We start from the raw sequence: 27,735 nt of genomic DNA on the forward strand, positions 1-27,735 counted from the left end.
CAGCTTTTAGAAGACAAATGGAGCCTTTGCCTAGAGAATTTTAAAGGCTTTGCCTTTCATTTCTTGAGGAAGGTGCTGAAAAATAGGAATTTTAATTTTTTTTACGTTCAACTAACTAGCACAGAAGTGGTGTTTATTGAATACTTATTGACAGATTCTTCTGGAGGTATTTATGAAAAAGTGACATCTTAAACATTTACATTATTTATGTCCTTTGATCTCATCATTTTGACATACCTTGCATTACTTTTCCTTTTAACAGGCATATGTTGAAATACTTACATTATTATTATTTTCAGTTTGGGCTAATTTTAGGAAAATCTAAGGCAAAATCTAAAAACTGCATTGCACATTATAAACAGTGTTCTCCATCATATTTTTGTATAGATAAAGTAAGAACAGGAAGTAAATGTGTGAGGATATTTTGATAAGTGATAATCTAAGAGGATTGAATTTTATGGGAATTTTTTGTGGGGTGGGAAGATGGGGTTTTACTATGTTGCCTGGACTGGTCTTGAACTCCTAGGGTCAAGCGATCCTCCTGCCTCAGCCCCCTGAGTTTCTGGGATTACAGGCATGCACCACCACACCCAGCTTACATGAGTGTTTTTGAGATTAAATAAAATGGCATCTTTTTTTAAGTGGCTGAAGTTCTTATTTGTAATGTGTACATCTTCAACCTCTTGCCCCTTTTGTGACCTGCCCTCCTTCTCACAAGTTAATTTATACTTATTTAGAGGACTAGCTGTCTCAGTCTCAACATTTTTTGACATGTATTTTGGACATCTCCAGCAATTAATTATAGGAATGAGTCTTAGCCTGACACTAAACCTAACACCAAACATTTTATTAACATGTTACCTTAATATTCCAAGTATCCCCTCTTCTTAGAAAGATCGAAACCTTTTTGTTTTTGTTTTTGTTTTTTTAAGGCAGGGTCTTGCTCTGTCATCAGGCTGGAGGACAGTGGCACGATCTCGGCTCACTGCAACCTCCACCTCCTGAGTTCAAGTGATTCTTGTGCCTCAGCCTCCTGAGTAGCTGGGACTACAGGCACGCATCACCACACCCAGCTAATTTTTTTTTTTTTTTTTAAGTAGAGACAGGATTTCACCATGTTGGCCAGGATGGTCTCGATCTCTTGACCTTGTGATCCACCTGCCTCAGCCTCCCAAAGTGCTGGGATTATAGGTGTGAGCTCACCACCACACCCTGCCGATCGAAACTTTTAAAAGCATTTCTCTTTTGCTCCCAAGAGCAAAAGGTTTTAACATTTTATTTAAGCATATTATAAGGTTTCTTGTTTTTAAAATGTGTGTGTGTGTGTTTTAAAGGTAGCTTTTAGATTGCCCATGGGTACTCACAGAAAGATATAGCCATACTTATACTGCATAGCAGGGATATAAAAAGTTTGTAATACTGCAGCTCAGGACAAAATCTTGGTAAAAGGAGAGTCATGTTTGAATGTGGGAATTCAGTCTCTATCATATGGGAGTCTATTTGAATCTGCCAGCTTGGCCCTTGGAAACACTTGCTTCAGTTTCTAGATGTTTCTGACAACACCTACACCCGCTACCCAAACACTTCTTTGAGTCTTAAATTAAGTGTGTCATTTTAAGGAAGTGCTTCTTGAAAAGCTAATGCTGTGATTCTTTTGTAGTTCATGAGCGTGATGGTTGGGTGTTCACGCACGTATGTGAGATGTGCTACCCTCGAACCTTGTTAAAAGAAAAAACAGCTAATATTGTATTAGTATATATCTGTGTGACTATGTAGTTTACAGTACTGAAAATAATTTAAAACGGAAGGAACTGGACTCATTCTTAAGAAGTGTCCCACCCGGTTCTTGCAGATGGTTGTGGAAACTGAGAAGTGCAACATCTCCATGAAGATGGCATCGCCCGAGGACGTGAGTGAGGTGCTGGCTCACATAGGCACCTGCCTGAGGAAGATATTTCCTGGCCTCTCTCCAGTGTGAGTTTCCCTGGGCAGGGTGAGGAGAGCAAATAACCTGTTCTTCCTCAAAACGGCAAATACAACAATGCTTTCTTTTTACCCCTTCACTTAGTTCCTCTCTCAGACTTTCTCCTCCTCTTAAACATTAAATATCAAAACCCTTGTGTTTTGGTCTGAGGATTTCTACAAGACTGTGTCTTATTCTTCAAAGAGCTTGAGTGATGAAGGGATTTGGCAATCCTTTAACTTCGCATAAGACTAAAACAGTAACCTTTTAATATAACTCCAGATTTACACGAGTGTGAATTTTACTCACAGCTTATTACCAGAGTGCCAGGGGCTGCATACTTTGTATTGTGGCACCAAATATAATGTGGATGAAGAGAGAGAGGGCTTTATTTTCTTTGCTTTTTTATTTTCAGTAACAAGAAACCTAAAAAAATTGAATGTAAAAATCCCTTTTTTTCATTGTCCTCTTAGTGTTCTGAAATACCCATCAGGCGTATTAGTAAATTTTGTTCATCCATGCCCTCGTATTTTTTTTTAAGCTTTTAAAGTCAGGATTATGGGCTTGGATACCTGAGTTTGTAGTTGTGGGGTGTGTGAGTTGCTGGGATGCGGGAATTAGATTGACTGAGGTGAAAGGCAGAGAGATGCTTATGTCTGAAAGCTCCCTAAAATAATAGTTATAGTCAAAATACCCTCCTGAAAGAAGAACAGGATTCACAGATGGCAGAGAATTTCCCTCCCATTGCTCTCCCAGAAGGCAGAAGTATATACAGGGAAGGGCTGGAGGCCCCTTGTAGACATGTGTAGCATGGTAGCTGTGTTCCTTGCATGGTGGAGGTGGGAGGGGAATTTTGGGAACAGTTGCCCTTCATAGAACATGCTCCTCCTGCCATGCCTTGCCTGCAAGTTGAGGGACAAAGCAGCAGGAAAACCTAGACTTTTAGTCATTTAAACCTTATGGATGACTAAAAGTGGCTCAGTGGGGACAGACACTCCCTTTCAAGCTCTTTGGCCCTACTCAGTTCCCTTCACAGCCCTTCGCAGGGCTCTCTCTCTTCCCCACGTGGTGGGAGGTGAACGCACCAGAATGGAAGGCTGGCCCTGTGCTTGCTGGTTGTTCACCTTGGGCTCCTTCCTTCTTGAAGCTTAAGTCTTGTGGTTCTCTGATTATCAGGGTAGCTGGTTGCTGGGGGAGCTAAGTGTCTCTAGCCTCCATTTCAGTGGAGTGGAGAGGGTGAGCTGGGACTGCCCTCTGACTCCTGCTTGGCTAGAATTTCAGGTATGAGGTGTCTTCAAGGCAAGCTCTCCTGGTCTCTAATCACACACACGGGCAGTTCTGGAGAAGAAGTGTGGGCAGCAGTGGGTGGCAGGATGAGGTAAGAAGTGAATCCATGGTGGCAATGGGAATTGCCAAGAAGCAAAACTTTCTTAGGAATGGTTTCGACATCATCCTTAGAGCCAACAGAGAACTAGCTGGGGTAATCATGAGTTAACAATAGCTACAACCCATTTTCCTTAAACTACATTTCAGTAATGTGACTTTGTACATGTGTTTCTTTATAATGTGCTCGCTTTCCTTCTAAATTAACACTGATGAAATAAAAAAAAAATTATTAAGCACCACCTTACTTGGCAAGAGCTTATAATACCCTGGACTTTAAAGACACTTCAGAACAATATTTAGAATCTCTATTTTCTTTAAAAGGCAGCCTTATTTGTTTAGTATTGTAGGATTTTCAGAGAAATTAACCATTTTTATTTTTAGTTTGGATTCTTCCATTTTTTTTTCTTCCCAGAGAACATTGAGTAAGAATAGTATTTTCACTTTTAGCTTCCATTTAACTTCTTGTTAAAATCTTCAGGCAAATATTAAACAAGTATTAATCACCTCTGTTTCTAGGAAGAAAGTTCCCATGTGTATGTTGATTTCTAAATCTAAGACCTCTACTGTACCCAGGTCTTCATCCCCACTTACCAGCTGCCTGTTGGGCATCTCCACAAGGATAGCCCCAGGCACCTCACACTCACTATGTCCCATGCTGGACTCCTCACTTTCCCCCCTAAAAATTGCTTATATTCTGTATTTCTATCTCAATTAATGGCATTGTCATTCACATAGTCTCACAAGTTAAAAGCTGAGCCATGTTCATCTCTTGGTCCTTACTGTCATATTCGATTGGTTGCTAAGCTTTTAAACATATTATCTTAATATCTCATAGTCTGGTTCTTTCTCCTTGTTTTCATTTCCACTGCCATAGTCACTTTCTTCCTTGCATCTTTCTAGTTAGTCTCCCTGCTTCTAGTTCTTCTCTTGCAAGTGATCCTTCATACTGTCATCAGAGTTATCTTTTTATAATTCAAACAGTATCTGTTCTTTGCCTAAGCTCTCAAATGGCTGGCTTTCCTGATAAAATGTAAATTGTATAGCCTGACACAGAACACCATGGTTTTCCTCTTCCTGAACACAGTCAGGCTCTTTCATATTTTCAGCACCATTATCATAGCTCTAATCCTGACAAATTCCAAAAGATTTAACTCGGGTATCTTCTCATCTGTAAAGAGAGTCTTTATTCATGTTTCCAAAGAACTTTGGATCATTTCCTGCACTAGTACACATCATACTGTGTTGTAAATGCTTGTTCATACACTTAAATATTCCATGAGTATTATTGAGTTTCTACTATATGCTAGGCACAGTGCTAAGTGTTGAGGTCCAGCAGTGAACATGGTCCCTGCCCACATGGAACTTACATTTTAACTTGGGGGAGGGAAATACATAAATCAAGTAACAGTACCTTTGAGTAAGTGCTATGAGAGTAATAGATGGGACTAATATAAAGAATAAACTTCTGTCTCCAAAGGCCTCCCTGTGGCCATGATAACTTCAAAAGACCTAGTGGAAGAGAAAGTGCCTGCCCTATAAAAGGAGGGCAAAGAATATTATCTTCCCAGGGCTTTTGTTCATGCTATTTCTCCTGCCTAGAAAGGGGTTGGTATCTCTGAGGAACTGAAAGATATCCACTTTGGCTGGGGCATAATGAAGAACAAAGTTGGGAAGGAGTGAGGAATGATGCAAGAGGGGGCTAGCACTAGCGCTGGTGATATAGGCGGAGTTGATGTAGAGCCTTGTGGGAAAGAGGTTGGGATTTAGGAGTATTTTCCTGGGAAGCCACTGTAACATTTTAGGGGTAGGAGATGAATCTTTAGATAGTTTATGAAGATCTTTTGTTTGTTTGTTTTCTGCTAAAGAGAATAGATTGGTGGTGGGGCAAGAGCAGAAGTAGAAAGCTAATTTGGACACTTGTAGTAATCTAGGCAAGAGATGACTGTGGCCAGGAGAAAGGTAGCAGCATTAGGGATTAAGATAGAGAGAGTAGATGTAAGCTTTATTTTAGATGCAGGAGTTGCTGATGGATTAGGTAAGTGTGGGTAAGGGCAGTGAGGAAAGAAAGAGAAGAAAAACAAGGATGGCTTCTCAGATTCTGGTTTAATAACTGAGTGACCAATATGACAGCAAGACAGAGAAGGCCTGGGGTAGGTGGGGGACAAGTTTTTTCTGGGGGGTGGGATCCGTAGCCATTCTGTTTTAGGCATGTGGAATTTGAGATCTATTTGTGTAGGACCTACAAGACCTCCATAGACCTCTCCTCCAAGCTCCATCTAGGTGAGGCTATAAGGTAGGCAAATACGTGAGGTTGGGGCTTGGAGGAGAGGTCTGGAGATGGAGCAAAGGTGAGTGCCATGAGTACAAGATGGTCTTCACTGCATGGCTGTTGATTACATCACTTGGAGAAAGATGTGCAGATGAGGCATACTTGGAATGAGCTCAACATTTAGAGGTCAGGTAAACTAGGAAGAGCCACAAATGGAGTTGGGTAAGGACTGGCTGTCAAGGTAGGAAGAAGACCAGTGAAAAACCAGGGCCTGGGAAGGAGTGGTGGCTCTGCAGAATGATGCTGGGGCTGAACAAACTGCAGGCAGAGAGGTGTCCAGTGGGTTGGTGACATGGATAACACAGGCACCTTGATGAGAGCAGGTCTAGGGGTCTGGTTGGGAGGGGCAGACTGCTGTGGTTGAAGGATGAACTCAGAAGTGAGAAAGTGGATGTGGCATGTATGGACAACTTCATAGAGAAGATCAGCTATCAAGGGGAACTGACAAATTGGATGTAGCTAGTGCACTCTGAGGGATTACAGGGGATTTCTGTTTGTGTTTAAAATGGGAGATAAAAGCATATGCTTAAACCATATGGCTGTAATGAGGGGAATGATCAGTAGAAAGAGGGATTTGTTGCTGGAGACTGCCCTAATAAATAAATCAGCAATATCCTTGAGAAAGTGAGAGGCACGGTACAAAACACACCTGTTTTTCCTTCTAGGCTGGGAGCTGCTTAAACAAAGACCATGTTTTTATTAATCTTAAATCCCTAGTTCTTGGCACATAGTAGGTACTGACTGAGGTTTTGGATGAGCACATACACTTCACACTTACTCTGTGCCCAGTACCTTGTTGGATGATGTACCACGGGGCATAGAGAAGTCAGAAGACAGTGGCCCTGCCTTCAAACCATGAACTCATTAGCTGAGGTAACCTGAAGCAGATGAGACAGGAGATGATTGGGTGTAAGTGGGAGATGAATGAGCACAGGCTGACTTTGCAAAGGAGATTTACTGCAAATGGATGGAGAGAAATCAGAGGAGAGAGTAGGGAAAGGAAGGCAATTCACATGAAGAGACCAGTCGGAGAGAAGGTACAGATTATAATTTGGAAAATACCTTGGCAGAGAATTAAATTACCTAAATGTATTTGATTGGCATTCCTCTTTCCTACCCAACACACACAATTAGTTTGTCATCATAAGCCTAATATTTTGTGGTTTCTATGTTATACCTTTACTCTTGAAGTTCCCTAGATTACATTACATGATTTTGGCAGGAGAAACATATAATTTTATTGGTTTTGGTTGTTTTGACTAGAGAGGGTGGAGAAATGGGTACCCAGTATGCCTTAAGTCCAAGCTATCAGTCAGGGGAATATTTGCTTTATATAAATAATGCACAATAGAACATGCAAAACAAAATATATTTCCAGTAATGTCATATATTCCACTCATGATAAACTGGAGAATATGAAACTATATTTAGAATCCTTAGACCTTGTATGACTCGTTTGTCCCATCAAATTTGTTTTCTGAGCCTGTCGTGGGGACCCTCATCTCCTTCCTTGCTTAGGGCACTTCTGGTGGTGATTGATGAACAGAAAAGGGCCTCATGAGGAGGTATTAGGAACCAGGTGAATCAGGGGGAGTTAGAGCCCAGAAGATTCTCAGTTTGGGTAATCAGTTATTGAATAGTCTATGAATGACTCTGTATAAATGAACCTATAACTCTAAAGATCTGAATTTCTGATTTTACCCATATATAATTCTGAAAATAACATCCATCATCCAAATCAAATGTATGAAAATATACAGCCTGGGCAACATAGTGAGATCTCATTTCTACTAAGAAATTTTAAAAACTAGCTGGGTGTGCTGGTGCATTCCTATAGTCCCAACTAATGGGAGGATCACTTGAGCCCAGGAGTTTGAACTTGCAGTGACCTGTGCTCACACCACTACACTCCAGCCTGGGTGACAGAATAAGACCCCATCTCAAAACACACAAACATATATATGTGTGTCTGTGTGTGTGTGTGTGTATGTATGTATGTATATGTTATCAGCTCTTATAGTCAAGAGAATGCAGGTTGGAAAAAAATGAAGGATTTAAATTAAAATTTGTAGTATTTACATGTCATATTTTCTCCCCATCTCCTGTCTCCAAATATATATTAGGATGTTTCTCTCTCCCTCTCTCCTTCCCTTCTAAGATGACATTTTCTCCTCATTAAATATGGAAAGTTTAATTCAAAATATAGAGAACATGTAAAGTATAAAGAAGAAAATGTAAGTTAAATTTAAAAATCACCCCAACTCAAATCACTGTTATCGTATGTTTTGTTAACATTCCAATCTTTGCTATAGATTGTCCTTGGAGGCCTCACCTCTCAGACAGTGACAGCCCTACAGGTTGAACTAGGGAAGGGTTTAGAGCCTCATTGTTGTCATCTGTTTTCTCAGGGTTGTCTGTGATGGCAGTTCTCTTCAGGAAGTTGTTCTGTGTTACAGCCTTCAGCTTTTCGACTGTCAAGAACCTTGACTGTTCTCCAAAACAAAGCTAGATTTTTTTTTTAGTATTAAATGATATTGTTAATACAGGTATGAGGTATGAAAATGTGAGGTTATTACAGAGAAAGCTGATGAAATAGGAGTTTATATATAAACAAGAGAAAGGTAGTTGCTGTGTTTTGGTAGTCTCTTCACTTTGCAAAGCAGTAGGTAGCCTTTTGTTGTGGTGTGGCTTGCAGCATTAAAGCATGTGCCATTCTGGAGACAGTTGCCATGTTGCGTAGGCTGAGCATTGGAATTGAATTTTAAATCAATTAGTGTAAGTACATTAAAATATAATTTTTTGTGTCAATAGTTTATCATGAGATTTGCATGGAGAGTTGGTGTGTTTGTTATCTAGTTTGCTATTTCTTGCTGCCACATATAACTATTTTCTGAGTCTTGTGCAAATCAAATGCATATAGTGCAAATGCTGAATCAGCACTAGTGCTGCCTGCTTGTGAGAGACATGTCTTGCTTATGTTTTGTTTTGGGATTTTGGTTTACCTTTTGTGGTACTTATTTGGACAACAAATCCTCTGTCTTTCTGTCTGTGTAACACTGTGTGTGTGTGTATGTGTGTGTGAGCTGGTGCCCGGTAACAAATACAGTGATGTGGCTCCTTGCTGTCATTTAACTACAGGCAGAAAGCAACTTCTGTAGAGTGGATTCTCCTCTCACTCATTATTTGTATGCACAGTGTCAGCATAGATAAGAAACAGTTCCCACCTTCTGGAAATTTAGTTCCTACAACTTTATATCTTATGGAAATGAATAAACTTGTTTCATGAGACTCCTTTAGCTCCTGAAATCTCAGTTAAAAAAGAAAAATGAGAACTGTAAAGAAGCGGAGCTACTTGAAAAGGCCCCGCTGGACACGTTGGCAGGTTGGTTCGCACAGATGTCTGCCCTAGCGGCTGCCTCCCTTACTCTCTGATTGATTTCCCCTTAACCCTGAGTGTGAATGTCCACTGTTGTTTTTCAAGTAAAACGGAGGCTCTGGTTTCCAAATCTACCATCAAGATTAATTTATTTCTTTTGGTAATTGTAGACCGCCAGCTTCCTGTTTTTAATCCCACCAGCTTCCGGTCAAAGATTTTTGCCGTATTTTCTTCCTGTGTTTGAGTAGCTAAACCCCCTATGTATCATCAAAAGAGCATAGTCTGCAGTTTTATGGAGACAAAGCAAGAATTTTAAAAGAGAAATGTGATCCTAGATGAAGTCAGACAGAAGTCCAGCTTTCTGTGTCCAAGCTTTACCTAATTGAGTCGAATAATGGCTGAATCTACTTCTGACAGCCTTGCTGGTTTTTTGCATAACATCTGCTTCATTGTCTTGATGTAGACAGAATATAATGCCATTAAAATGCCAGATGATGGTTTTGAACCAAGATGAACCATTCCAAATTTCAGATTCTGTAATATCACTTTAATTATAATGTCTTCTCAAACATGGTTACCCCAAGTTATTAAAATAATGGTTCTTAATCACAGGTTCCTTTGGGTAAAATAGACAAAAATCATGCTACACTTGTAGATCTTGTGCATTTACATGGAATTTGAAGAAACTAATGACATCTGACATGAATTAGGTAAACAGGCATACCTTAGAGATACCACGGGTTTGGTTCCAGACCATTGCAGTAAAGGGAGTCAAGAACTTTTTGGTTTCTCAGTGCATATAAAAGTTATGTTTACTAAAGTATGCAGTAGCATTATGTCTAGAAGAATATATATACCTTAAAAATACTTTGTTGCTAAAAAATGCTAGCAGTCACCGAAGCCTTCAGTGAATTGTAATGTTTTTGCTGGAGAAGATTTTGCTTGTGTCCATGCTGATAGCTGCTGTGACTATCAGGGTGGTGGTTGCTAAGGGTTGGGGTGGCTGTGGCAATTTGTTGTTGTTGTTGTTGTTTTTTGAGACGGAGTTTTGCTCTCATTGCTCAAGCTAGAGTGCAATGGCATGATCTCAGCTCAGTGCAACCTCTGCCTCCTGGGTTCAAGCTGTTCTCCGGCCTCAGCCTCCCAAATAGCTGGGATTACAGCCTGTCCTTTGAAGCTTTAAAGCCTGAGATTGACTTCTCCCTAGCTAAGAAAGTCCTAGATGACATCTTCTTCCAATAGGAGGCTCTTTCATCTACATTGAAAATCAGTTGTTTAGTGTAGCCATCTTTATCAATGATCTTAGCTATATCTTCTGGATAATTTACTTCAGCTTCTTCATCAGCACTTGCTCCTTCATCTTGTACTTTTATGTTGTGGAGACAACTTATTTCTTTAAACCTCATGAACCAGCCTTTGGTAGCTTCCAACTTCAGCTTCCTCCCCTCTCTCAGCCTTCATAGGCTTTGGCATAGGGAATGTTTCATTCCAGACCACTAAAACTTTCTGCATCTCGGGAATAAAACTGTTTCACTTTCTCATCATTCACATGTTCATGGAAGTAGCGCTTTTAACTTCCTTAAATAACTTTTCCTTTGCATTTGCAATTTTGCTAATTTTTTGTCACAAAAGGCCTAACTTTCAGCCTGTCTCGGCTTCCCATGTGCCTTTCTCACTAAGCTTAATTGTTTCTAACTTTTGATTTAAAGTGAAGAGATGTGTGACTCTTCCTTTCAGTTGAACACTTAGAGGCCATTGCAGGGTTATTAACTGGCCTAAATTTCAATATTGTTGTGTCTCAAGTAATAGGGGGGCTTGGTGAAAGGGAGAGAGAGAGGAATGGTTGTCAGTGGAGCAGTGAGATCACACACACTTTTAAGTAGCTAAGTTTGCTGTCTTATATGGGTGTGATTCATGGTCCCCCAAAACAGTTACAATAGTAACATCAAGGATCACTGATCACATCACCAAAACGGATATAATAATAATGAAAAAGTTCGAGATATTGTGAGAATTACCAGAATGTGGCACAGAGACAGGAAGTGAGCACATGCTGTTGGAAAGATGGCCCTGACAGATTCGCTTAATGCAAGGTTGCCACAAAACTTCAATTGGCAAAAAATGCAATACCCGTGAGGCACTCACAATACCTGTGAGTATAATACAATAAAATGAGGTATGTCGGAACCTGATTATGCCATAGTCATAAAACTTACAAAGAAGTAGGAGGAATATTTTCCATGCTGACAGAATGTTTGTACTTAAATGATTTGATACGTGTTTGAGGTTTTCTCCAGGAGTAGAACCCAACCAGGCAACCTCTCAGGTCCTAGCATATTTTATCTGGAATCCATCCATTCAATCAGAAAATGTAAATAACTGGGAACATTTTCTTCCAGTCTCTACAAGGTGATTGAAATTCGTAAGAATGACTGAGAGCATTGTATGTAGCAGAGTGCCTTGAAATCATTAAAGATGAAACTATATTCAGTATGAGTTAATATATTTATTTCACCACCTCTCACCCACGTCCTGTCATGGTTTTGGGTGACTGACATGCTGACACCCTTCCTCACAGCTCATGGCCCCTTTACCTCTACTCCACTTCTACTTGCTTTTGTGGCCACATGACCTCGTCATCTCCTGGAACAGCTTATTCCATGGTGAAAAAGCAGTTTAGCCCTCCGCGTCTGACTACAGCCTTTCACTTCCTCTCCCTTGGAAGTACCAGTATTTGGACTTTTTCAAGGCCTCCAGACTGGGGATGGCTTGGCTTTCTCTTCTTCTGCCACCCCCGTCCTGCCTTCCTGTCTGTTCTTAACTGCTCAGCCCACAACATCCATGACTTCATCTAGGCCTTATCAATATCCTCTGCTCCTTCTTTCCCCACTGTTTTTCTGACACACGTACCTGGAAATCCTATATCCTGCAGCAAGCCAGCTGCGCACCTCTCCATATACATTTGGGCTGCTGAGGGCTGCAGGAGAAAATCCCACAGCTATTTAGCCCTGAACCACCAAGAATCCATGACCTTCACTCTCAGCTGGACTCTTAACAGTCCTGGAAAGTTCTGTTTTATTTCTCAAGCTATGTTTTCTATTTCTCAATTTTGCAGAAAATTGAGAGCAAATACCTACACAGGCAGATATTTGTTCACAGTGCCCATCTAATCATCATGTACTCCTCTGTTTATAGTCTGCCATGGCTCCTCATTGCCCTGAGAATAAAATCTAAATCCTTTTATTTGACCTGCGAGGCTCACCATGGCCTGGGATTTTGCTTAGCTCCCCAGATTGTTCTGTTTACTCCTCTCCTTATTACACATCATTTGCCAACTATTTTGAACTAGATTGAGTTTCTGGTAAGCATGGGCTTTCTCATCTTTGGGGGTGTGCTGTTCCTTTATCTGAAACACTTTCCTGGCCCGTAGCTCACACCTCCTCTTGCCATGCTTCACCTGATTGTCTCTTTTTGCCCTCTTATGGGTCTTAGCAGAGAGATATCTTATACCAAAGAGCATTTCCAACTCCCTACGTCCCACCCCTTCTCCTCGCCAGGGAATAAGCTAAGTGCCCCTTCTTTGCCCGCGCTTCCACCCTGAACTTTCCTTGTGTTAGTTCTCTTCCACTAGTGCCTGGTTATTCGTCTGTTTCTCACAGTAGACTGCTAGCTTTGCGAGGGCAGGGGTAGCATCTGTGTTTAATCATGGTTGTATGCCTAGTACCTGGTTTTGGGTCTTGGCACTCTGTAGATCTTTCATAAAAAATTTTTGAGTGAATTAATGAATTTATAAACTATTCATTAAGCGATTACTCTGTGATAACTAACGATGGTATCAGTTAACATACATTGACATTACCACACACCAGGGATTCTTTTTTTTTTTTTGAGAGAGAGTCTCCCTCTGTCACCTAGGCTGGAGTGCAGTGGTGCAATCTAACTGCAGCCTCTACCTCCCATGCTCAAGCAGTCCTCCCACCTCAGCCTCCTGAACGGCTGGGACACAGGCACATGCTACCACACCTGGCTAATTGTTGTAGTTTTTGTATAGATGGTGTTTCGCCATGTTGCCCAGGCTGGCCTTGAATTCCTGGGCTCAAGTAATCATCTGCCTTGGCCCCCCAAAGTGCGGGGATTACAGGCTCAGCCCTGGGGGTGTTATTCTAATAACTTTATAGGTACTATTATTATTTTTTTCTCACAATAACTCTATGGGATAGCATCTCAGAAACTGACAAATTCAGAAATGTGTCAGTTCCTGAATAAGGAAACTTTGGCATGGTTGGCTGTACTTCTAACCACTACTCTGACTTGTCTCTGCATGTGTGGGCAAGAACTTTGTTAGGTTCTGAAGAGGAAGATGGGGGATTGGGAGGAGCTGCACATGTTCTCTGCCCCAGAAGAATCATGGCCCAGGGGAAGAGATAGCAAAAGGAACAACTATTCCAGTATGACTTGATCAGTTTCTTGATGGACATCTGTGCAAGGCACTATAGAAAGACAGAAGAGATTTTTACTTTAACTAATTGAAAATTAGTAATTTATGTTTGGTATACATGTAATCTAGTAATTCATTAAGTGGAACACACTTTTCAAACTATTCTAACAAAATCTAACATTATAAAACTATAACATGGAGACTATATTGCTAAATACCTTTCATCTACAAAGGAAAGTTATAGGGATTTATTGTTATGTTTTCTAGATTTCCAGCTCTCTAGTGCTCAAAAAATAAAATTATATTTACTGAAATTGAAGTGACACTCATCTTTGTTTAAAGAAAAGGAATGTGACAACATTTATTTCTATGTGCAGTTGAAAAATGTGGTTTGTGAAATGTGTTGTTGTTGATCTTACAGGAGAATCATGAAAAAAGTCTCCATGGAGCCGCCTGAGCGCCTGGCTAGTCTCCAGGCTCTGTGGGACAGCCAGACCGTGGCTGAGCAGGGCCCCTGTGGTGAGCATGCATTTTCAAACTGAAATGTGAATAGCTGGATGGATATCCCCCTGCCAGGAAGTTAAGTCTATTCCTAGTGTGCTACTGTAAAGGTGCAATTAGTTTCAAGGTGTAATTAGCAGCGCACAGACTTTAGATTGGTGGACAAAAGTCCTATATTTAAGCTGTATTGCATCCTGCTATGTACTTACTATAGAACAGGGAGGAGAATCTTTGCTGTTTTCCCCCTTAAAAAGGAAAAGGATAATCAGTATTGTCAACATTGGCCATATTTAAGCTTTAAAATTTTAATTTAAAAATCATTTTGCCAAAGACCTGTCAGTGTTTTTGTTGTATGTTTCAGGTGGATTTTCTCAGATGTATGCCTGTGTTTGTGACTGGCTTGGATTTTCTTACAGGGAAGAAGTACAATGGGTAAGAATGTCTGTTTACGTGTGCGTGAGCACACACACTCCTGGAATATATGGTAATATTTGACTGGCTTATTTTTCTTTTTTTCCCTTCATTTATTTTTCACTTAAAATCTTCATTTCTCAGATTACATAAAAACCTGACATTGTCATTGTCTAATTCTCACTGTCTCTCTTGCTTCCCTGGTCATCTGCATGGACTGATTACATGACTGAAATAGGATGTGGATACAATTTATCTTACCCAAGACACCAGGGAATTGAATTTACAAGATTTTAGTCATCTTGACCACAGGTAAGCTCGCTCCCTCTCTCCCTCCCTCCCTTCCTTCCCTCCCTCCCTCCCTCCCTCCCTTCCTTCCTCCCTTCCTTCCTCCTCTCCTCTCCTCTCCTCTCCTTTCTCCTTTCCTGCAGTTCTCTGTTGGCACTTAGGGCTGTACATTATCTCCAAAGAATTGTTTTATAAGAGGAATCAGGACAATCTAAGAATCTCTAGATTTTTGCCTTTCAAGTTATAGTTTCAAATATGTTTATCACTGTGGATTACTTGTGGAGGTGCATGTGTGTATCCAAAATCCAGAGTTCATAGTTAGAAAATGTGCTGAATTTTACCATAAAAACAGTATAATTCTTAGGTTCATATATCGGCCTACAAAAGTCTGTCTATTCTACCCTGTCTATAAAATGTAGTATTATTTTACCTAATTGCCATTTAGAACATCTTTTCAAGGAGGAACTTCCATACTGAAATTCTAAGATATGACTTTTAGTTCAGAGTTTCTTTATGAATTGGGCATTGGTAGGGTGTATGTGTGTATGTTGGTGAAAATCAGTTTGCCAGTATCTGCCATGTGATAGTGATAATAAAGTCATGAAACCTGTTACAAGTTATTTGAGAAACTTTGAGGTTTAAGATCTTGACTTGAATATATTTAGGGGTATGGCTTATGAGATTCAGGCCTCAGAGAAAAGCTTCATTTGCTCCCCATGTCTCTTAACAAGAGCAGACCTGGCAAATTTATTTTGCTCTCTGACAGTCGAGCCCGGCCCTGTTCCAGAATGTCTGGGAGTTTATCTTGCCTATCCCAATCTCTTCAGCCCTGGATATGCTGCTACCTATTGTAGGTAGGCAGAGGTCAGCCCCCTGCTTAATAAACTCCAACCCAATACATCTTTTCCCTCCGATTGGAATTGAGAGAGAAATCTGGGATTCTAGCTATATCACTTGTGCCACTTGGACAACTGGAGTGTCACAGAGGATTGTTGTTGCCCATATGTCGTCTCAGCACCAGCATCTTGCCCCCCAAAATACCGTTTTGAATTATTTTTCCACCTACCTGGCAGGAAATCCAGAATTGCAGTGTGGTCCCTGAAGAGCTCTAGCCAACTGAATCGGGCAGGGAAAAAGTATACTAGCTGGAAATACCTCGTCTTCACACAGCCTGGGTCTACGGAAGATGGTGAAGCAGGCTCAGCTGTGTCTGTAGTTGTGGCTGATGTGCCTCAAGCCTCCATTTCTCAGGCAATGTTTTTTTTTTTTCCTGCTTAGAGCAGTTCTCCTTCTTCCTATAAGTGAGGCAACTTTATACTTTCAAATTTAGGCAAGATGTTTCCTGTGTAGCTCATAAAAAAGTGAACTGAGAAAGAAAAAGGGAAAATATTTTTCTTCGTAAGTATTTTCCAATAAAACAAGAAAATTGCATGTAGAATAAGATAGAACTTCACAGTCATCCAGTGTTTGGTCTCAGCATTTTTGGTCCCTTTACAAATCTTAAAAATGATTGATCTTTGCTTTTTGTGGGTCAAAACATTGGTATTTGCAATATTATAAATTAAAACTAAAATTTGAAATATTAATTTAAAAAAATGACACTAATAAACCAAACCATTACGTACTAACATAGTACCATAGCACCATGGTACCATTTTTATGAAAAAGTAGATATATTTTACAAAACAAAAATAAATCAGCAAGAAGAGTGGCATTGGTTTATCTTTTTGCAGATCGTTTTAATGTTTGACTTAATAGAAGACAACTGGATGCTCATATCTACTTCAGCATTCACAAAATTGTGGTATGTTGTTTTGACTGAAGTATAAAAAGAAAATCCAGCCTTTAAGATGTGTAGTTAGAAAAGGAAGTATTTTCAATAGCCTTGTCACATAGTTGTGGCTATTCTTCCTTGGTACTTCACCACAACTCAGTAAGTGGTGGTTTCTTAAAGGTAAGTTGCAATGTAGAATCAGAACCGTATCAATGAACTTTTTAAAATTTTTTTACATTAAAGTCTGTTTGGTCTATCTTATCCTTCCACTGGGTCTTATCCATACATAATTTTGTAGCATTGTACGTTGGTAACTTAGAAAATATTGGTTCATCGAGTTATACATAGTTTTCAAGTATCTTCCTCTTGTACAATAGCAAAAGAAAAAAGAAAGACATTTGATAACTATCATCACTGATCTTATAAAACTTTTTAAAAATACTTCAGAGCTGTTGAGCTCATAGTAGCAGATAAAAGTTTTCCAAAATTTAAATTTTTGCTTGAAAGATACAATTTTACTATTGGGGAAAAACAAAACAAAACAAAACAAAAAAACCGTAGTATCAGGTGAAGTTATATCTTTAAGTGACCAGATTACTTCTTACATTTTAGAGGGAATGTCTACCAAATCCCAAATCTAAATAACTGTATGTTGTCATTTTTTTGTGATGGCCCACTGAAAAAAAGGAGCTAGTTCTGCTTAAAATGCAACTGTCACACAAACACTTTACATTGAGACAGTGATCACTTTGATATATAGAGGAACATCTCATTTTGAACGTACTTCTCATTTTGTTACACAGGATATTAAAACGTTTGTACTTAAGAGCTAAAATTTAATAAAATGAGTAATGTTTACTGCTTCACTGAGGACATTCTAAAATGAAATCGACGTTTGTTTAAAAAACTAGGAGCTTGTGCCAGTGAAGACGCCCGCCTGGGCTTGTGCTCAGGTGCTAGCAGTTTTCCTCACCATTGCTTTTGTACCTTCCACGCAAAGGTCAACACAGTGAAAGGATAGGTTTGTTTTAGTGTTGTTATGAAAACAATTTTGAACCTGTGAACCTCCTGAATGAATCTCAGGGTCCCCAAGGGTCCATCCTTGGAGAACATCTGGCCCATGGGAGTGAAGACACTATAGGGCAGCTGGAGAGTTTTTTTTTTTTTTGACTTACTTTATTATGCCATAGTGGTTTTTATACCATTGGTAGGTATGTATAGGGTCAGTGCTAAACTTTTCAACTAATCCATGTTTAATTCGGTCTCATCCAGCAACTAACCCACCATGTTTAATTAATCTGTAGGCAAAGGGAAACTATATTTAAATAAGCCACTAAATACAGTTACCTGAAATATGTAGCATGAGAAATTTGTCAAACCTTTTAGAAAAATTATTTACTAATTCTTTAGTTGGAGAATTTTCATTTCATCAGTAAAGACTGCATTAGTGGGGTAGACCCAAATAATCTACTTTTCTTGCCTAATTAAGGGGCTAGAAGGACATTTGTCATTATTGAGACTCTAGTGGAGGATTTGGAAAACTTTTTTTTTTTTTTGTCAAGGACCAGATAGTAAATATTTTAGACTTTATGAGCCAGACAGTTGCTGTTGCAATTATACAGTTCCACTGTGGTAGCTTAAAAACAGACCTAGACAATATATGAATGAGTATTTCTATGTTCCAATAAAACTGTATTTGCACAAATAGGTGTCATGGGCTGTAGTTTGCTGATACCTGCTCTAGATCAGCCGCCTCTAATGTGAAATGTATGTATCTAGAGAAAAATCCAAGGTGGGCTACAAAAAAGTAGTGGAACTTTGTATTATTGACTCATTTTAACATTTCTCCTTGTTTTATAATATGTGTGTAAATATTACTATTGTAGTCTTTGGAATGCAATAACTAAATATTAAAAAACAAGATGGTACTCAAATTTTTTTTTTACTGTTTTTTGCTAGTTTTACTATTAAAATTAGAGCCAGGTTATATATAAAGAGACTGCTCTCAGTCCTTTTAGATGGGCTTTGATAGTATTTCGCTAATTGAATTACATTTTATTAGCTGAATATTTCGATGTAGTAGAAACTTGAACATGCTAATTCATGAAGACATCAGTCTGCACTTAAATGCCACAGTTGTAGGATTCATTGTGGCATAAGTGGATGTGATGTGTGTGGGTTATTCTCTTAACCTCTACTGGTATTTTTCTCATTGAGGTGTGAGATACAGAGAAGAGGAATTAGAAAATGTGGAGGTGTCAGAGAAGACATTAAATGTGTTGAGCTGGAGTTTGTTAGCAAAAATGGGGAGACATTCTCATATGTATACATTAATTTTCCCTCTATGACAATTAGTTCCTATGTTCCCTTTTTGAGCATATTTGAACATATGTCCCCTATTTGAACATAATTCAGATACAAGCACGCAACCGTGTTTGCCACTTGTATTTATTAAAATTAGATTCTGCATGCATTTGTATGTCAAGATCTGTGAACTTCATATTACAGCTAGAGTTCCTTGTAGAAAGCTGTACTTATTTCATAGAGTCAATAAAAAAACTCTTCTGACTGGCCATCATCCAAAGCTTTTTTATTTTATTTTATTTTTATTTTTTTTGAGGCAGAGTCTCACTCTGTCACCCAGGCTGGAGTGCAATGGCCGGATCTCAGCTCACCGCAAGCTCCGCCTGCTAGGTTTACGCCATTCTCCTGCCTCAGCCTCCCGAGTAGCTGGGACTACAGGCGCCTGCCACCTCGCCCAGCTAGGTTTTTTTTTTTTTTTTTTTTTTTGAGACGGAGTCTGGCTCTGTTGCCCAGGCTGGAGTGCAGTGGCCGGATCTCAGCTCACTGCAAGCCCCGCCTCCCGGGTTCACGCCATTCTCCTGCCTCAGCCTCCTGAGTAGCTGGGACTACAGGCGCCCGCCACCTCGCCCGGCTAGTTTTTTTTTTTTTTTTGTATTTTAGTAGAGACGGGGTTTCACCGTGTTTACCAGGATGGTCTTGATCTCCTGACCTCGTGATCCGCCCGTCTCGGCCTCCCAAAGTGCTGGGATTACAGGCTTGAGCCACTGCGCCCGGCTAGCTTTATTTTTTCATTCCACTTTTTCTTGCCATTATATTTAGTCTTCCTACTTAGAAACATCCATTTGTAACAGTCCTTAAAACTATCAGTGCTTCTGGAATGGAAATTCACTGAGGGCTAGGCTGTGTCTGTCTTGCTCATGCTCTGTGATGTGATACTCTACAGTCAAGCCATTGTCCCAGAATAAAGGATTTTTAAGGGACAGTGAGTGATCTGCTCTGGTGGAGAATCCTGCGAGGTAGGATTATTTCTAGAAAGCCTGTCAGATTACTCAAATATTGTTTACTACCCTGCTCAGGTCGGCAGTTATAGCTTTAATGACATTCTTAACCCCATTTTGCTTGAAGCCATGGCTAAATTCTATCTGGATTCTTATACAGTTCCATTTGTTTCTTTTAGTTTACTCATCCAGGTCATTATTTTCTTCTGCCTAGAGGTTTGTAACTACCATTTTCCCAGGACCAGTTCAGATTCAAAGCCGGGGATTTGAGTCATGGGAGAGGCACTGATGTTAATGTCACAGGTCTGAGAGGATGAAACATGGTTTTGGCACCTTGCTCATCTGAAGCACAGAGATGGAGGAAGCAACATTCTGTCTGTGTGGGACCCCATCACCACACATGAGACATGGTTTTAGAAGGTCCAGGTGTGGTGACAGGGCAGTGCCTTGGTCATTGTTCTGTCACCAAGAGCCCCTACTACTGTCCTCACCCCTCTGATTTGCCTAGGATTTGCTCTTCTTCAGACATAGGCCCAGTGTTAGGACACTGTGCCGCTTATATCATGTGATCTATAGCCACAGGAACCGAAGGATGGAGAGGCAGGTGCATCGTCCTGTCCTGGGGCTGCTTTATCAGTCATCCAGCTTGCTGTTCTCTTTTCAATGTGGACTTGGCTTCCTGTTTCTATATATCTTGCTACTTCACTAAAACCAATTAGATCTATCTAGGTGCTTCATGGTAATTTGTAAGCAATTTGAATGTTGTGATAATGTTTTCTTATTTATTTACTATGGTTCTATCAGAACTGAATCTAGGACCAGTCCCTCTGTTGTTGCTGAATAAGCATTCAGGAATAAGGATGACAGTGATCATGCTAGATCTAGCCAGTTAATCTCTGGAGAACCGTAATTAGGAAGTACTTGGAAAAATGCCCACTCCAGTTGTTATTTATAAAATGTCCAGTTGGCATCTTATTTAAGTATATTCTTTCCGTTTGTTCTGTTTTAGGTTATCAGTAGGCCAAAAAAAAGCATAGATTGAAAATTTGTTGTAAATTTCTCATGGGATTTCTCAAAGGTCTGTGAGCTGACATGTTAAAAAATTTAATTACCCTGTAATTTGGAGTGGTAGGGAATTATGAAGGTAGAGGTACTGGTGCCAAGAAGAAGAAAATATATAGCTATAACTCCATTGATTTCTCGTGTTCCTGAAAGATGTTAAAGAGGAGCTAATCTCATGAATTGTTTGAAGACTCCATGACATGCATCATTGAGCTTCAACTTGGCTCACAAGAGTCCAGGCAGCAGATTCATGCTTTTTTGTGTTGTCATATTTCTTACTGATCAAGGTGACATTCTTGAGTGTGATACTATCAGGAAAGAGTTCTGAGTGTGGATTATGTTTGGCAAGGTTGTCCTGAGGACACTGCTGTCATTCTTTTCCTAATCAAAGATCCATTTTTTTTTTTAATTCCTTGTCTCATTTATAAAAGCATTGCTGTTTGGAGAGTGGAATCAGGTGTGAACACCATTGGCTTCTGTTTCCAGTCCTGAATTTCTTGAAATAGTTCTGTAGGCCAATAGTCCTCAACCTGGGTGAGATGAACTCTAAGGAGCGAATAAGATGATGATATGTTGGGGATGTGACGCTAATAGTAGAACTTGATTTTTGTCTAATTTTTCTTATTCATTTTATTTATGCATGTGTGTATGTTTTATACTGAGCTTAATATATTAGTGCTGCAGTACATGTGTATGATTTATAGATTAACACATTTTTTAGAGGGGGGAATATTCAAAATTCTTTGCTGTTGGGGATGAATGATAAAAAAATGTAGAGACCACTCATTTAGACCTCTAGGAATGTCCTCATCTGGGAACTATTTTAGGTATTTACATCCTTCCCAGAGTTGATGAGTGGTTCCACTAATGATTTAATAATATACAGGACATATAAGTTAGAATAGCAGGAAGGAATAGCTCATTTGTGACATTCTTAACTTTTTAAAACTCTCCAACTCTCATTTCCAAAATAGATGGAATGGAGGAAAGTCTAAATTATTCCCAGAAAGGCTATCAAATGAATATGTCAAATGAATATGCTCTGAGTTTTACCAGCCTTTCCATGAGAGTGCATAATCTATTGTGTGCATGCATGGAGCATGAAGAGTGGCAAGGCTGTGCATTCTTGCATTAAAACACCTCCTTTGAGCCTTTAAATGTTTGTAAGATTTATTAGAGGGAAATCTTCACTCCTGTGGTAGGTGGATATACTAAGAATAATCATGATGTTGTTCATTGAATTACTGCTCTATTTGTGCTTTTCTCATGTTGCAGGTTGTGGGACTTGCTAGATGTCCTTAACATCCGTCAGTTATTTTTGTTCTTTAACACTTTCCTGGTATATTTAACACTGTGTTTACACAGTGTTTTTAAAATTTCAGAGAGATGGCAGGCAGGGGAAAGGGAGTAAGGAGGGAAATTTGTACTGATAATAATAACTAGGAAAATTAAATTCTTATAAAGTCATACAGATCAAAAAGATGGAATCAAACTAGGTAATCTAGGTTTAATGGGTTATCTAGAATGTAGAGTAGCAAAGAATTTGGCAAGAGATCTAGACTCTCAATCCCTTGCCAACTTCTTTGTTTTTGCATTTTAACTTTTTATTATAAATTAGCCCCCACATATTAGCAGTTTATTTTTGATGTTCAGAAAAAAAGGGGATGGTACAATTGAAACTTCAGAATACATCTTAATACTCTTCTAAAAATACAAAAAATTAGTCAGGCGTGGTGGCACACGCCTGTAATCCCAGCTACTTGGGAGGCTGAGGCAGGAGAATTGCTTGAATTGGGAGGCAGAGGTTGCGGTGAGCCGAGATCCACCACTACACTCCAGCCTGGGTGACAGAGCGAGACTCCGTCTCAAAAACAAAACAAAACAAAACTTTAAAATCAGAAACCAAATGATTGGTTAATTGTGATGGAAGGGGTTTTCGATCCTTTGATCTGAAAACCTGTGGATATACCATCCTGGTTTCCTCTGTAGAGTATGAAGACTTTTTTGATGGTATGGAAGGCAAGTTAGTCATGAGTGAGATGACAGCACAGTGGTTAAGACATGGGATCATGAGTCACACTGGCTGCTTTTGAATCCTGGCTCTGCCTCAGCTAGCCTTGTAACTGTGCATACATCAAACTTCCCTGTGCCTTCGGAGTGTTCATCTGAAAATGGGGTTAATAATTATACCTCTCTTCTGGGGTAATTATGAAGACTATATGGATAAATATATTTAAAGCACTTTGTATTAGTACATATTCAAATAAATGCTTGCTATTTTCATATCTTTTAAAGGTCTTCCTTTTAAAAAAATGAACAGTTATCTAAAGTGACAAGTTTTCTTAATTGAAAAAAAGTGAAGTTAGTGAATCCCTATGTTACAGAAAATTTTGGATTTCCTGAGACTAGTTCATGGTTTTTTTTCTGTGATACTCTTTATCAGTTTTATGATGGCTTTTTCTTCTGGAAAGGTATAAGAGAAAAACTTGATTCTTTTGAGTTTTAAGGGGAGGTTTCTATTATTCTGAAGTGTCAACTGACACGAGAAATAGGGATCCCAACTTGTTCTTTTTTTTTTTTTTTTTTTTTTAAAGACAGGGTCTTGTATCACCCAGCCTTGACCTCCTGGGCTCAGTTGATCCTCCCACTTCATCCTTAGTAGCTTGAGACTACAGGCATGCACCACTATGCTTGGCTAATTTTTATATTTTTAATTTTTTACATTTGATTTATGATTTATTTGTAAAGACGGGGTTTCACAATGTTGCCCAGGCTGGTCTTGAACTCCTGGGCAAAAGCTATCCACTTGCCTCAGCTTCCCAAGGTGCTGGGATTACAGGTGTGAGTCACCACACCTGACCTGGATCCCAACATTTTTTACACTCCCCAACAAGTCATTAGACTAATAACAAAACCAAAAAAACTCTATGTATAATAAATTTACAACAGGAAAAAGTTAGTGAATATTAACTGTCTCATCTCTCTTCAGTGTCATGTAAGAAATGACTGTGCGACGTGGCTCTAAAAGATGTTAATACTGGATCCTTCTCCTCAGGGTTTGTAGTCTTAAGATGTTTTTGCTACCATTTTAAGGAAATGATATAAGTAATGTTTGGAAATGTACAGGAGAATGCTGTGTTGCCATGTTGACAGGACTCATGAGAGGGTTCCCTCAACTGTTATCACTTCTTTTAAGGCTGACTTTACTTTTCAGATCAAAGGTTCCATCATAATTAGGAGTTTCTTAGGATGTCAAAGCAAAACACAGTGGGGAATGTAAAATAAATATGATGGACTGGTGATGGTAAAAAGTTGTTACCACTTCCAACTAAGAGAAATCAGTTAATATGACAATGGCTGATGTTTGGAAACCTTTCCTCTTAAGTCAATTAATTGCATCAGCACTTACTGAAAACACGAGGAAGGATCGGTCCTGCCATAAACTCCACCAGGGAAAATCAGGTAGTCCTTTGCAGTGAGTTGGTATCAGCACAGCAGTAGGGAGGCCCATGCAAATGTCAGATTAAATATTTATTCATGATCTGTTTATGTGCTCACTTATTACTGTGTCCTAAGAAAGCCATCCAGGAAGATGAACTCTCAGAAATGAGATTAGTTACCTACTGTCTTGTGTATTTTGTATTTTCTATTAAAATGAGACCTCATCAGAGTCTTGATTATTACTGGCTCCGTAATTTTTTTATTGTATGCAAACTTGTTTGTCCCATGCAGGCCTGAGTCTCCCTGATCCTTGGTCTTCATGTTTGTTCTGGCTGTCATGGTGACTTGATGCCCAGAGAGTAGTGAATTCTAGGGGTCCTGAATGTCTCTCTAGACTAGACCTTGCCTCTTACATAAAGCGTTTGCTGAAGTACTTCCTGGGCACTTGGTCTTACACTGTAAGCTCCTCATTCTCAGCATGTTGCGGCCAGGCTGAGAGGTATTAAGTATCTAAGAAATTGAGGTTTTACATGTTGGTATGTGTAGCTATAATGTATTAACTTTTGTTTCTATTTTGTATTCTAATGTATGAACATTCCATAATTTATCCATTCTGCTGAATGTTTGTCAGACATTTTGGTTAGTGTATTGTCTGTTACCTGTAATGCTGCTAAGGCCATCCTTGTACTTGTCTCCTTAGAGAAAAGTATGCAGATATATACCAAGATGGAAATCTTTGTAAATTTAACTACTATGTCCACCATTTAACGCAAGAAATAGGCTACTACCTCTCCTTAAAAGACTTACATATATCAATTTTCAATCACGGTTCCCTCCTTCTCCACCTGCCCTGCCCAGTTATAATAATGGTTCCGGTAATCTTTGTGTTCCTTTATAGTTTTATCACAAAAGTATACCTATTTTGATTGGCATTATATTACTTGCATCTATAAATCAATTTGGAAAAAATTACTATTTTGCCTTGGTCCTTGTTCTAGCCTCTGAACCCACACCCACCTTCTGCCTTAGACTCCTGCTATATCTCTGATACATCATGTCTGCATTGTGGAGACTATTACTGATAACTCCCACTGATGTTGCAGAAATTAACTTTCTGAAACATTTCTGTTCAAAAGTTTTCTATGACTGCTTTGCATGCATGCAGTCAAGCCTCCTAACTGTAGCTTTCTTTTTTTATTTTTTATTTTTTTTTTGAGACGGAGTCTCACTCTGTCGCCCGGGCTGGAGTGCAGTGGCCGGATCTCAGCTCACTGCAAGCTCCGCCTCCCGGGTTCCCGCCATTCTCCTGCCTCAGCCTCCCGAGTAGCTGGGACTACAGGCGCCCGCCACCTCGCCCGGCTAATTTTTTTATTTTTTAGTAGAGACGGGGTTTCACCGTGTTAGCCAGGATGGTCTCGATCTCCTGACCTCGTGATCCGCCCGTCTCGGCCTCCCAAAGTGCTGGGATTACAGGCTCGAGCCACCGCGCCCGGCCTAACTGTAGCTTTCAAGCCTCATTTCTAGGTGCCAAGTGTTCTGGTTATCTATTGCTATGTAACGAAGCCCCTCAAACTTAATGGCCACAGCAAGAACAGTCAGGAGTCACAATGAAGCGTTCCTCATTCACGAGTTTGGTGCTCGATGCTGGCTGTCTGCTGCAAGGCAGCGCTGCGTTCCATGGGTGAGCTTGCCATGAGAGGGAGCTGGATAGAGCTGTATTATTACCTCTTCTAATCTAGCCTTGACAGTCCTGTAGTTTGAAGGACATCCGTATTGTTCTTAGTTTCTGGTAATTATGAACATAGCTCTTAAAAATAAATAATTGTCTACATTTTTATGTGAACATAAATTTTGATTTTCCTTGGGTAATTTCCTAGAAATGGGATTGCTGGATCAGATGTCAAATATCTGTTAAACCTAAATAAGATGCTGTCAAACGGTTTTCTCCATTGAGTGTATCATTTTGCATCCTCATCGGCCACATTTGAGAGTTCCAGTTGCTCTGGGTCCTTGTTAGCAACTGGTATTGTCAGGTTTTTTAAAAACTTTTTTTTCTCTTTTTTAAACCATGCATCACTTTTTGGTTTTTCCTTAATGCATTTTTCTAATGGCTAAAAACTGTGAGCATCCATTCATGTGCTTATTTAGTGAAGTGTCTGTTTAGATCTTCTGCCCGTTTAAAAAAACTGAGGTGATTGTTTTTTATTTTTGATAGTTCTTTATGCATTTTGGATGCAATTCTTTTTTCAGAAATGGGATTTGTAAATAGTTTCTGTCAGCATGTGGCTTATCTTTTTCTTCTTTTAACATCTTTTATAGAGCAGAAGTTTTTAATGTTGAATAAAGTCCAGTTTATCAATTTTTTTTAAATTTTCATATTGTGCTTTTCGGAGCTCTAAAAACTCTTAGACTAAGCCATACCTGACTTTGTTGCCCATTTCTTCTGCTTAGAATATGTGTCTCATCCCACTCTGAGGGCTCAGTAACATCCTCTTTCTCAACTTGGTTGTCTTGATTAGCACCCCTTTTATTTGCACACATAGTATTTTGTATTCCCCCTACCTCACTAGGGCTTGTTTCACTGTATTATGGCTGCTTTTTCCTTCCTGAGTCTCCTGCTAGGCTCTGCCAGGCCATCAGTCTTACAGGGCAGGGACCATTTTCTGTGTTCATTTCTGCATCAGGCCCAGTGATTCATGCACGATGGCTGGCATTTGTTGAACATAAGAATGGATGGAATTGCTGGATATGCTCAGGTTCCCATGCCATTGTATATGCTATTCCTAATTTCTTAAAATACTCTGTCTCCCTGGCTGGTTGGTTTCCTTCTGATCTTTGAAGCCGGTGAACCATTCCCCATTTACTTCAGGCTGAATTACTTGCTCTCCTACTGTGCTCTTAGGGCTTTTTGTTTGTTTGTTTTTTAACATTTTCCCTATTCAGCACATCTCCTATTGTATTACAGATAGTTGAGTAGGAGTTTTTCTTTACCACTGGAGTGTGATAGAGGAATAAGAGCTATGCTTCTTTTTCATCTCTTAGCTCTCAGAGCCTAATAACCCTGCCTAGTACTAAGGACTAAATAATATCTACTGAATATAATATGTGATTGTCTCCTTCTAGTTGTTTTTTAGCATAAAAAGCCTAGGCATTAACACAATTTAGAGAAACATGGTAGGCAAACCATGCCAATATACTTAGTCTCCATCCTCCTCATGAATAATTTTTTCTAGAGCAAAATTTTGTTTATATCATCCATAGACGATTTAATTTTGTAAAATAGATTATGCATATGAATCATAGAGCAATTTTAAAACATAATAATTTTGTTAGAAGAAATTAATATCACCTTTAATGCTAACACGGTATCCTTATGACGTTTGGTTGTATTTCTTTCTTAAGAAAAGTCTATATTTGTTAGCATTTGTATCTTTTTTATATGTAGATTTTATTAATCCCAATTC

The 27,735-nt window shown here is 39.4% G+C and overlaps 2 protein-coding genes and 1 pseudogene across 11 annotated transcripts in view; 2 read left to right on the forward strand and 1 right to left on the reverse strand.

Moving 5' to 3' along the window:
• The window catches only part of LOC101007063 (cytidine monophosphate-N-acetylneuraminic acid hydroxylase), a 351,297-nt gene extending 335,384 nt beyond the window's left edge, over nucleotides 1-15,913 (reverse strand). The window contains exon 1 of the mRNA XM_009204538.4: nucleotides 15,759-15,913. The gene's annotated coding sequence lies outside the window, so the exon portion shown is untranslated. The remainder of the gene's footprint in view (nucleotides 1-15,758) is intronic.
• Nucleotides 1-27,735, forward strand: part of CARMIL1 (capping protein regulator and myosin 1 linker 1) — a 342,024-nt gene that overhangs the window by 156,263 nt on the left and 158,026 nt on the right. For 8 of the 10 annotated variants that reach the window (XM_009204528.4, XM_009204523.4, XM_017957634.3 and 5 more), the window contains 4 exons: nucleotides 1,853-1,974; nucleotides 13,914-14,011; nucleotides 14,355-14,425; nucleotides 14,643-14,716. In XM_009204528.4, coding sequence (XP_009202792.2) covers nucleotides 1,853-1,974; nucleotides 13,914-14,011; nucleotides 14,355-14,425; nucleotides 14,643-14,716 — 365 coding nt within the window. Of the gene's footprint in view, nucleotides 1-1,852; nucleotides 1,975-7,620; nucleotides 8,454-13,913; nucleotides 14,012-14,354; nucleotides 14,426-14,642; nucleotides 14,717-16,008; nucleotides 16,497-27,735 lie in introns of those variants that run through there. The other 2 variants (XM_009204532.4, XM_021936626.2) reach the window with 2 other exon arrangements.
• Nucleotides 1,649-1,770, forward strand: LOC116275606 (annotated as a pseudogene).

The sequence above is a fragment of the Papio anubis genome, chromosome 6 (genome assembly GCF_008728515.1).
Source record: "Papio anubis isolate 15944 chromosome 6, Panubis1.0, whole genome shotgun sequence".
NCBI lineage: Eukaryota > Metazoa > Chordata > Mammalia > Primates > Cercopithecidae > Papio > Papio anubis.